Consider the following 12417-nt stretch of genomic DNA (forward strand, 5'->3'; position numbering starts at 1 on the left):
CAGTGTTGCTTTATTCACCTCCAATAGATTTATTTACATATTAACCCCTTTTTCCTGATCAGTTGGGGATCCATGTGTAAACATTATTTTAGGGCTTATTAAACCTGAATTCAGTGGATGTTAAACTTTTCATGCAGGAGTTAAGAAGTGATGTATGCTCTATGATGTAAACTTATAGAATTAAGCACACAGTGAAAGGCAAGATAGTTCCTGTATTCTCTTGCTGCAGGCTCTCAGGAATGTTACGAGCAGAGCATGCCTTTCTTGGACAGCCACATTTGGAGGATAGTTTACTGTTGGCTGCAAAACCACAATGATATCTATTTATGCTTGGATAGCAAATAAACTCTTTCCTTTCATTTTGAAGAGATAGATTAAAGCACGGGAGCTGCACGGGCTCTCCAAAAGAGAGGTGGAGTAACTGTGAGGTGGGGGTGGGAAAGAGAGGCGAAAGGGAGTGGATCTGGCTGTTTGTGATTGGTAAGCTGTGCAAATGCATTTGCCAGCAGGACTTCAATGGAATGTGAAACCAAATCAGTTACAAGTTAAAGATAGACACACAGACTACCCAGCATCTTGGGCAGGGTTTTAAATTTGAGAGTCTTTTAGATCTCTGGATTTCTGGAACTTTCCGCTTGCTTTCCCCCCAGGATTTAGTTCCCATTTTTTCAGACAATGCATTGGAATTATTAGGAAGGGTAAGCTGATCATGGTGCAAACTACAGGGTAAGTAGCAAGTGCTTTATTTAAATTCCGTGCTTTGCCATGCTTGACTTCCTCTGCTCTAAGCATTTCATAGTCATACTTAGAGATAATGTTCCAAGGTGGTATTTTATGAGGCTCAAAAGGGGTGCTTTGGCAGGCTGACACCATGATAGAACTCTGTTTAAAGATTCTTTTTTCTTCCCTAGTCCTAACAGTGTAGTTTAAAAGTGGCATTTCATTCCAACCTCATTTAATTTTCCTAGAGAAATGTGAGCTCTGTTTCACATGTTGCACTGAAAAATCCCAGGTTTTTTTCCCCTATTTTACTACCCCTCCCTCAGTTTTTAAAGCATGGCTCAAATAGCAGGTCCTTGTAATATCAGCCTGGTGTTTCTGGTTCTGTCTTGGCTCTTTTTTAGTATCATTCTGCTAATTGCAATTATATTTCAGTAGTCTGAAAAAATAGGTTTTTCCCCTAATTCTCCTACTTAGCAATCTTCATCTTTTGTATCTTGTATCTTGCATTATGTATTTTATGTTGCATTAAAAATATGGATTTGACAAAGTAGAATTTGTAAAAACATCAGATAATATACTTAACAGTAGAAGTTTGCAATGGCCTGTGGAAGGTGGATTTTATGAAAACACTGAATATTTTTTTAAAATTCTAAGTAGGAAAGGACCTCTGGCATACTTCCATGTTACCCAAATTAGTATATTATTCAGCTTATTGTGTATTTCTGTATTATAGTTTTTTTAAATTGTCAGACTTTTATTTAGTCATTGCAATTTATAAAAATGTTACATATCTATATCTATATATTCATTCTATGCTTGCCATGTTTGAAGTTCTGTGTAAAAAAGTTTCTCATAAACAGCTGAAGGAGAATAAAGTGTTTCAGGTTTGTTTTAGTGTGTATGCTTTGTTTTTATGGCCAATGTGGATTTCCTAGTCCTCTAGTTAATATTTCAAACATTATTTATAGTTACCAGAAAATATTTCCCTAAAATATAAAGTGCCATACCTGACTACAACTGCTCTTATTTGATGGAAAAGTTTATGTATTTAACATTTGGTTCCTTTTGAGAGTTGTCTAATTCCAACTTGCCATGTTCTGGCAAATTTTTAGATATAATAAGAAAAATAAACGTTTAAAGTTTAGTTATTTTTTTCTTCTTCCAGTTATTATGAATGAGAGGAAATTTGAAAAAAACATTTATAAGAATAAATTAAAAATTCACAGGGAAAAAATGGAGATTATAACTGTGATACTATGTATGTTTGGAATAACAAGAAATGTCCAGAAGGATAATTTGTGCCAGAAACTGGAGGTGGGGAGGGAATCCTTCTGTACATGTTTTCTTACATATAGGGAGAGGGATGTGCTGAAGATCCAGCTGAAAATCTTTCAACTACTCAAATGAACAGAGCAAATACAGTTTGTGTGCATTCGGGTATGTTTGGGGGAAGATTATACCATACCCTAGGCTGTCAACCTGGTGGCCTGCAGGCTGGATGCATCACATACAAGCCACGCCCACCCCACCTCCTCAAAGGGAAAAAACGTCATACGTCATATGACCACAACGTGATGCTGTGAGTTTGACACCTGTGCCCTAGACCCATAGTATACGACCTGCTACCTACCAGATGTGTCAAAACTGTGGTCCAGTGAGATTTGATTCCAAGGCCAAAGAAAAATTCAAAAATGTAATAAAACAAAAAAATAGCTGTTTCTGGCTACAGTAAATCTTGCCTTTAGCAACATCTCAAATGTGACATTTTGTGTAGCCTTTATGACCTAGAAGATAAGTATTCTATGTCATAAGACTACAATAAATGTTTCCATATTTAACCTTTTAAATGTGTATTTGAGGCAACATCCATCTCACACTTTTTCACTGATTCTTATAGTATTTGTCAACAAAACAAAATATAAATGAACTATAAATATGAGGTAAAGATAAATGTAAAATGTAAAATTATAAGTAAACTGTTAAGCAGTTTATTAGTTTATGTCTAATTCTGCTGAACATTTGATATGAAATGGAAAGCAACTCATAATACACTTACAAGTTAATGTCACTTTTCCTTTGCTATTAAAACAGGCCAAAACTGTAAATTATTGTATCCTGTATTCTAAAGAACCCATTAGTTTTGTAATTTATCAAGGATTCCTTTGTTTCCATGAAGATAGTTCAGCCACTAAACTGAATTTTTCTTGAGTGAATAACGGAGGCAGCAAAATCCAACCAATCTGATCAACATTTTCTGTATTGAGTGCAAATAATGGAACATGAGTTGGAACAAATTGTAATATGAAAGGATCTCTCCCCAGAGAAACTGAAGCTAATCTATTTGAAAGTAAAAAAGTTTAAAAATCACTAGGTTAGACAATGCTTACCTCCAAGGCTGCCCATGACTATAATGATTATGAATCCAATTTGTGGTGGAAACAAACTTACTGTTGCTTTTAATATATTAACTGCTGCCTGTGGGCTTGCTATGATGCTTAGATGTTTAACTTTTTTATAGTATGAGATCAAGTGACTTTATTACTTACTGAAATCAGTAATCATTCTTACACTAAAATAACATGAAAAAACCTCTAGCAGTAATTTCAGGATTTCTTCTGTGGCAAATTGTTTGCATCTGTAACCATTTTATATATAGCTCCAGAAAATATGTTCTAATCCACTTTTGTTCATCACGTTCTAAACTTGGCTAGGTTTTAAGTGGGTTTTTATATCTCAAACCTTTGGGCTAAGTTAGCAAAGATTGGCCAGTACCCACTGTACTGTACCTATTTCACAGGTCATTAATCCTGTCTTTTTCTCTGTGATCTGTTTATAGGTTAATGGGAAACTATACAGCAGGGGGAAAATTCCATAGAAAGGAAAAACTGATAAAAATATTTACCAAAGAGGAATGGATAGAAATAAATCAGATGGGCACAGTCCTGTCCCAGTTTATCATAGTTTACATTTTCTTTTACTAAAGTTGGCAAAGTTGTGACATCCAGTATGACTCAGTGTGCAAAAACTTTGTAAATACATGGCTGTAAAAGTATATTTGAGTATGTTATGAGTTGTGTTCAGAAACTGTCTCACATTTTAATGATTTTAAACTCCAGATCTACAATTCTGTGTAAGAAAAAAATAGTTTGTACATTCCTGAATATAATAATGTTCTGTGAAAATAGTCCAATCTTTCACTCAATTCTTTGACCAATGTAGATGACTGTCACGTTATGCTTGTTCATCATGCATGAAAAAGTACTATCCAGCTTTGATTATAAGAACTATTAAACTAAAATTGTTTTTTTAGAATAGAGTTGATATTATGCAATTATGGAGTTATTAGTTTTACTGTCTACAACAATTTCAGTTGTTCGTTGTATTTTCAAATTGGTGCTTCTGAAAACTCTTCCTCATTTGTTGTTTAACCCCCACATACATGTTTTTACTATGATGATAAGACTACATAAAATCATAAGAAATTTACAGAAGATTAGAATATCTAAGTGACTGAAAAAAAATGTAGCTGGAGGCAGAGACACTATTAATTATTAATTATTTTTATGCTGCTCTTCCTCCCAAATAATTCATATGATTATCTCAAAATTCCGAAATAGGGAGCTGGAGGCTGTGAGGCTCCCAACTAATGTAGGGTTTTAAAGGTATTAGGACCTTGAATTGAGTTTAGAAATGGAACAGCAGCTTCTACAATATTCAGAAACACATTTATTTGCTTGAACAGTCTCCTAAAAGAAGAAAACACATGGAAAGTAATAGTAAAGCTAAAGGTTTCCCTGTTGTTTCTGGCTCTAGGCTTTGGTGCTCATCTCTTGGCCGAGGGAACCAGTGTTCTGCGAAGACAATTTCCATGGCTATATGCCAAAGGCACACAGAATTTGTTACCTTGCCATTGAAGTGGTACCTATCAATCTACTTGTATTTGCATGCTTTAGAACTGCTAGGTGGGCAGGAGCTGGGGCAAGTAACAGGAGTTCACCCTGTTGCGTGGAGCTCTGGTCTCGAACCTGGGCTGCCAGCTCTCCAGCTGACAAGCTCAGCATCTTTAACCGCTGAGCCATCATGCCCCCTGGAAAGTAACCTTATCCATGTCTAATTAAATTAAAGCAAATTAAAATTACATCTCAGTACTGTTTTATATTCTAGTCCTAGTTTCTTATTGTTGATGATCCCAGGTTTGCCATGTAGAAAAAAATATATCTTGCTTTTCCATTGCTCTTGAAAAGTAGTGTGTTGTATTATTGGAATATTAGTTGTTATCTTTTCTTTGCTTAGCTTTCAAGGTTAGGGTTAGTTTAGATCAGTGGTCCATTGGTGGTCCATGAGAAAATTTTTGTGGTCCGCAGAGAAATGTTACCCCCAGAGCACCCCCCCAAAGCAATTAATCCAGGCTGCATGGGAACACAAGGCTGCGCTGCCCACATGGCCTGCGGGAACCCTCCCCACCTACTCACTCCTTACTTGGCAAACTTGCCTGCTAAATTGCTATTTTTCCTTTTTTTTTCCTGACCATTAGATGTTCTGCTGTGCTGGCAGATTTAGATTAGCTAGAAAGCAGGAAATCGTTGGATTTCTTGCTTTCTAGCTAATCTTTAGATCTTTGGCTCTGCTTTTAAGCAGAGATGAACCTTCCTTAGGACTGAAGCTTCTATTTGTCAATGAAGACTCAGGTAGCTGATGGCTGAAAAATAGCTCTCTGAATGAATCTGTGTTTCTGTGAGCAAATCAATCTGCCTGCCTGCTTGCTTTGCCTGATTTTGAGTAAAAGTTGGTCTTTTTTTAAATAAAAAAACAATATTTACATTAATATTTATAATATTTACATACAAGCCATGCCCAGCCAGTCACATGACCACCAAGCCACACCCACAAATTAGGCCATGCCCACAGAACTGGTTGTTAAGAAATTTGAAATGTGTGTACGTGTGTGTGTATGTGTGTGTGAGAGAGAGAGAGAGAGAGAGAGAGAGAAGAGAGGGAGGGAGGGAGGGAGAGAAAGAGGTTAGATCAGATCTCTCTCTCTCTTTCTCTCTCTCCCTCCCTCCCATCCACCAACGTCAGCAAGCCACCGTTAGTCAAAATTCATATTAGTGGTCCTCAGGATTTAAAATTATGAGTTTGGTGGTCCCTGAGGTCCAAAAGGTTGACGACCTCTGGTTTACATTATAGAATCCTATTATAGTGAATACAGGTGTTAATCAGGCTGATACAACATGCAGTAGAGGAGTTTGGAGCAATTCTCCATACCGGGAGGGGCACCTTTGTGAGCTAAAACTAGTTCGTGAGTATTTGCTGGACTTTCGACTTTTCTTTTATGTTTTAGTAATCTTCATCCAAAATTCTCTGCAGATTCCCCAACAGAATGCTGCCATTGTTAATAATGCTAAGTAGCATGTGCTGCTGGGTCATTTTACAAGTAGAAGCAAGTAACAACTCAAAGGCAGCTGGCACCAGGATGGCAGCAGCATTTTGTAGGTTACTGTTCCCGCAAGTTAAGCTGCAGTGGGGATGGGACAAATTGAAAATGTTTTAAGACAAAGAAAAACTCTCTGTTGTTGTACTGGGGGTTCTTCTCCCCTCACAGTTACTGAAACGGCCCGTGGTACAAAGCAGTTGGTAAGGCCTGTCTGATGCCTCTTTTAATCTATAAAATACCCAGAGGGAGAGATATTAATGAATCTTTTACAAACTGAATCTCTGAAGTTGCCATATTGCACTTCCTATCATGCTTACTACACAGCAACCAACTCAGATCAGCGGAGCTGTTAAATACTCACATCAGAGAAACAACACTTATAGGTACCGGAAAAGCTTTGAGTGAGAGAAAGAAGAAGCTTGGCATAGGCTGATTCAGCAACTGTACAGTACTAATTAATATTTGGGATTTTGAAACATAAATCAGACATGCTTTGAAGCATAAGACAGTCATTTAATAGATATTGCCACAGGCATTGTTTGGCTCTTATATAGCTCTTGTGCTGGCAGCTGCATTCAGGAGAACTGAAGGGCATTGTTACCTTCCTGGAAGGAATTTTTTTCCCATCTTATCACTTGTCATTTGGTTACATTAGAAAAAAATATATTACAGTAGCTTTGTTACTTAAAACTTTTTTTCATTAAAATTGAATTCAGCATCACAGAGTCTGATTTTATCAAGGGCTTTGTGTTGTAGACTTTTTTCTCCTTTGTCTCTCTCTTTCCACCGCACATTCTGCTGCTTTTGTACTGTTTCCTCACTAGGATAAACATTCAATTCTAAATTTATTAACATTCCTTTTTTCTGTATACCAGAATCAGCAATTACCAGATTCCACTGAAGCCTCCAAGTATGAACAAATGAACACAAGATAGAATAAGTAGATAGGCATATGGTGTCATAACAAATAGTAAAACATAACTACTGTGGCTTAGGATGATCACTTAAAAAGTCCTTTCTTGGTAAACCATAGTCATTCAGTATAGACTATATTGGGCTGCATGGACTATTGATACAATTTTTCAAATTTGTACAATAGGCAAATACGATGGAAGTACACCCTATCTATTTAGGCGCCGTTCATATCTACAGTTATTTAAGGAACTGGTGGAAGACCATTAACCTTGCTATCTGTTATTCTACATGAGATACTTTCCATGGAATATTTCCATTTGTGATACAGTCAATATAGACACTAGGTTTAAACTATATATTACACTCATTTATATTGTGATTTGTTTGGTTTTGACTTAGTTGCCAGGCATGCTCAGCCACTATAATTTTTACACATTACTAAGATTTATGGCTTAGCAGAATGTGTAATCAGGAATTTTATTCTACAAAGTGTAGTTTACAGTACAAATTAGGCTAAGATTTTTTTTTCTGAATTATGTAACTTCCAGATTAGATTGTGATAATGCTATGAATGTAAGGTATCTTACTTGGAAAGAAGAATTCAAATAAATACCTATGGAAGGAGGAATTACTGGCTTATCTATATTTATGAAACTGCGCAAAATGTAGACACCGAACCGTAACACCGATTGAATCCCACCCCTGCTCCTGTGCATATTTATTCATGGATTTATGGTTGCTGCTTATATATGTAACAGAATAACAGAGTTGGAAAAGAACTTGGAGGAGACCTATACCATTTCAGACAAATGGTTGTCCAATCTCTACTTAAAAACCTCCAGTGATGGAGCACCCACAACTTCTGGAGACAAGCTGTTCTACTGATTAATTGTTCTGTCAGGAAATTTCTCCTTTATCACTGTCCTTTCCCAGCAGAAAGCCTTCTTGTAGTCCTTTCCTTTATTTGGACCCTGGGGATTCTTTTAAAGACTCTTCATCAGAGCTGAAAGCAGTAAATGCACTTTTTCCCTTGTTCACACACTCCTACCCCAACAATCCTTAGAGCTAATTATATATTTTAACCAATCCTTGACATCCTCCAAACTCTCCCTCTCCAGGCAAGGAAAGTAAAATTTAACCCTTGTGTGTCTGTCATACCTTATTTTACATTTCACCATGAAGGCAATATATATAATGGTATTATCAATGTTCTACTGATAAGGAACTGTGATTTGAACATAAATACAATGACAAAATCTCTTTGAGATATGTGAAATAACATGAAATATGTCGTAACTATAAAAGGCAGCAGTCTGTTCAGGTTGTTAAATGCATGTTCTCTCTCCAGATTGACAAAGATTGTTTCTTCCTGCTCCAAGTGCTGATGCTTATTGATAAGTAATCCTGCATCTATATCCTGCTCCAAAATAAAGGGATATATGGTTATTTATCTTCTTTCATGAGTTTAATATAAGCCTCACTTTTAAACTGCCTCTCACTGTTCCTGTGTTGTCCCACTAAAATTGCCTTCTTAGTAGTGCCAAAGAACTAAACTGAAAAGCTTTCCTGTTGATAAGAAAGATTAAGGCTTTTTGGTGAGGAGGGTGTCTTTGAGTCAGTGTTGATTCTTGACAACTACCTAGACAAGTTCTTGCAGTTTTCTTGGCAAGGAAGCAGTCTGACATTGCCTACCTCCTAGAACTGAAAGAGAGTGACTGGCCTAAGATCACCCAGTTGGCTTTGTGCCCAAGACAGAGCCTGAACCCACAGATTCCCACTGTCTAGCCTGATTTCTCAACCACTACACTTACCTGGCTCTTATGTCATTATTATTCTATGTTTATTTAACAAACCTGAATGTTTTATATTGTAGTAAACTGAGGCACCCTAGGGTACTTGAAGTATTTTTCCTTAATATTCTGTCTGTCCAAAATCATTCCTCTGGTTTTGCTCAGATTCAACTGACAGCCTACCATCCTTGGATACCATCAGCTTTAGAGATGAGAGAAAGATGGCAACACACTTAATTTAGAACAGAACATTGATACGTGAATATCTATCTAACATTCTTCACATTTTCTCATACCAGAAAGACAGATGATTTAATGCAGCAATAATGCCTTTCATCCAAAGTAGAGTTCATCTAAGGATTTCAAAGTGCTTTTTTGACTACTTACACTGGTAGGTGGGGATATATAGGAAGCACTTAGCAAACTGACTTACAGATTCCCATTTTAAGTATACCTTGTATGCAAACATTTCCAGATTTCTTTAAAAAGTCAAGACATTATTGTTATTTTTCCTATGGAGGTAGATGGTGTTAAAGTGCTTTGCAAAACTTATATATTTCTGGAATGCAATAGAAAATTATCTTTAGCTTGATTCTCAAGCCAGTAGACATATGCATTAGAATTGTCTCTCTCTATATATCCCCTGTTATTTAGTTTTACATGTTTCTGAAAAAAATCCTGCAGTTAACAAACCATTCTGCTTTGCCTATGAAAAGCATATTTGCATGTATACATGAGTATGTGTAATTGGGGAATGGTTAATTATGGAACTCAGGTTCTAGGCACTGAGTTATCATCAATACATAAGATAATTAAAGAAATTACACTGTTTTAATTGAATATAATGGGTTATGCAATATTTCCCTCAATGGAGGTGGTGTTAAAATTTTATTGTGATTTATGTATGTACGTATAAACCTCAAAAGTTCACCGATTTTGGCTAGCTTTGATGGCAATTTAACATTAAAATTTGCCAAGGTTATGTGTAACATTCACTTCAGCATTAAATCAGGGACAATTCCTTTCTTCACTTGTAAGCTTGAATATTAGGACTGAGTTGTGAGAATTATGATTTTGGCAGAGATGAAAACCAGGAATCATAGTAAAAGCCTGCAGTTAGGATCAAAGCACCAGAAAGTTATGATACAAAATGATGGAGACATGCATTAATTCTCTGAAAGACTAAGTTGCTTGAAGGGACTTAACTATAGCATGAAAATTATTCCTTTCTTCTTGTCTAGCAGGATCCAATGTCTTCTTGGTGAAAGAGATGTAGCCAAAATTAGTAAAAGAATCACTATGATTAGACTTTGCTATAGTAAATCATAAATTACTTGTTTCAATTCCCAGTAATGCAAATTGCGCATAATCTCCAAACCCTACGTAATCACCAAAAAATTTTTGGCGGGGGGGGGGGAAATAATAGGAGAACAAGCTTCCATTTTTCTTGAGTTCAAAGTTGCAAGTGAATGGATTGCTTTGGCTTTGTTCTTGCTATGAGTGTGCAGCAAAAACTATCCTATAATGAAGATAGCAAAGATTTAAATTTATGTTATTCTTAGAATGTAGCCGATTCCATTTCGTAGATGAGAAAACCAAGTAAATAAACTCAAATCACAAGAAGAGTTCACTAGATTTGTACTGTTATTTATATTATTATGTCCTTTTGGGAGAAGGCTACAGATTCTTCGATTTCTGCTCCTCAAATAAATTAAAGTTATTCTTTCTAGTGTTTACAGATAGTTCTCATCTTGGAACCACATCTGAGCCCAGAATTTCTGTTGCTAAGCAAGGCAGCTGTTAAGTGAGTTTTGCCCCATTTTACAACCTTTTTTGCCACATTTGTTAAGTGAATCACTGCAGTTGTTAAGTGAATCATGTGGTCATTAACAGAATCTGGCTTCCTTCACTGACTTTGCTTGTCGAAAGCCAGCTGGGAAGGTTACAAATGGTGATCACAGGACTCTGTCTAATGTATATTTTTGCCATAACTATGCTTAATCAGGCTTTGGTTGCTCATGAGTCTTTCTATAGAGCAGGGCTGTCAAATTCCTGTCCCGTGGGCCGGATGCATCACTTACTGGCCACACCCATGCCAAGTTTAGCGATGGGGAAAAAAGCCCCAATGCCTCACGTGACACTGCCGTGATGACCTGAGTTTGACACCTCTGCTACAGAGTGAGTAATTACAAAAGTCCTGACTTAGTGCTAATATTCTGACAGTCCTTTATTCTTGATTCTTAACACTTTTGGATCAGATTGATCTGGGGAAAATAGGTAAACACACTTGATCTGTAAAACGCTGTCAGTCCCCCAGGCACTAAATGACTGAAGGCACAGCTACTTCAGTCCAGGCTATTGCTTTAAGCATCAACTGTTCCTAAAAACTTGATGGACTTACTAATTGGTTAAACAACTCAGTGTTCCAAAGAAGAGAGCAGGCTTCAAGACCTTTTAATATAAGAATAGAAATCCCAGTCCAGTTGCAGTTGTGTTCATAAATCAAAGACCAACTAAATTCATATATATTTAAATATTGCATTTATATAGCAAATGGAATGCTGTACAATAAATTGATAAATGCTCCTGAGAAAATTGGAGATAAGGAGAAATGAACTGCACAAATTATTTTTATCATGATAGTAGCAGGCAGTAATAAACCATCTCCTGTGTTTCATAGACATTTTCCCAGTTCAGGAGTTATCATTTGTGGTTGTTCATTCAGTTGTTTTTTATTTGATATTTAATTTAAAACATTAAATAAAATACTTATATTTCCCAAATGAAGCATAATGTACTTGTGTATCATTATGTAAAATAATCTGTAGCTTCAGTAATAAATATTTTGCTGAAATAATAATTTAGCATGAGATTCAGTTTACAATAATGCAATGCATGTTAAAATGTGGCATATTATTTCTGAAACAATGTAACCAAAACCAGAAACATGAGAATTGCAAATAACTTACTAAGACAGTGCAAGAAGAATTCTCATTCTGATAAGGACTTCAGCATATAGTTTAATCTGTAAAAGTATGGATTAAAATAAAATATATTCTGTTGTCCTTTCCTGAGTCAGCATCCCATTTGTTCAACGGTATGCTTTGATCTGAGAATTTGCTGAGTTGCTACTATACAAATAGGACATTCCAGGCTTTGGAGTAATGAAAGCACACTTGAATCCTGCAATGGCAAGGACTATGTAAGTAGCTAGTAGAAGAGCAATTCTGAAAGAACACTTCTTGACCGTTCTCATGTAGTCATAAGAAACACAGTTAGATACAGTATATACTGTACAAACTGCCCCTGTTGTTAGTCCTTTAAGAAATAAAATGTATAAATTGCTTCACAATCTAATTAAGGTATTTCAAATATTTATAAATACTTATGAACCTTTAAAGGTTTAACTGAAATTGGTTGTATGTTTTGTATAGTTTCATATTTTCAAACGTGTGTTCCTGAATTGGATTGCAAATTTCCTATAAATTTATCCTTTTGGAAATAATGGGACAGAAGTTATTTTCAATATTAATGTTCTTGAAGACTAGTTGCTTT

General features: G+C 36.0%; 1 protein-coding gene across 12 annotated transcripts in view; it reads left to right on the top strand.

The window, feature by feature from the left end:
- The first annotated feature begins 352 nt into the window (after positions 1–352).
- The window catches only part of DTNA (dystrobrevin alpha), a 135979-nt gene continuing 123914 nt past the window's right edge, over positions 353–12417 (top strand). For all 12 annotated transcript variants that reach the window (XM_026699222.2, XM_026699220.2, XM_026699224.2 and 9 more), the window contains exon 1: positions 353–726. In XM_026699222.2, the coding sequence (XP_026555007.1) occupies positions 710–726 (17 nt within the window). In that variant the 5' untranslated portion in view covers positions 353–709. The remainder of the gene's footprint in view (positions 727–12417) is intronic.

This window comes from Pseudonaja textilis, chromosome 3, assembly GCF_049901715.1.
Source record: "Pseudonaja textilis isolate UNSWEBS1 chromosome 3, rPseTex1.2, whole genome shotgun sequence".
NCBI classification, from domain to species: Eukaryota; Metazoa; Chordata; class Lepidosauria; order Squamata; family Elapidae; genus Pseudonaja; species Pseudonaja textilis.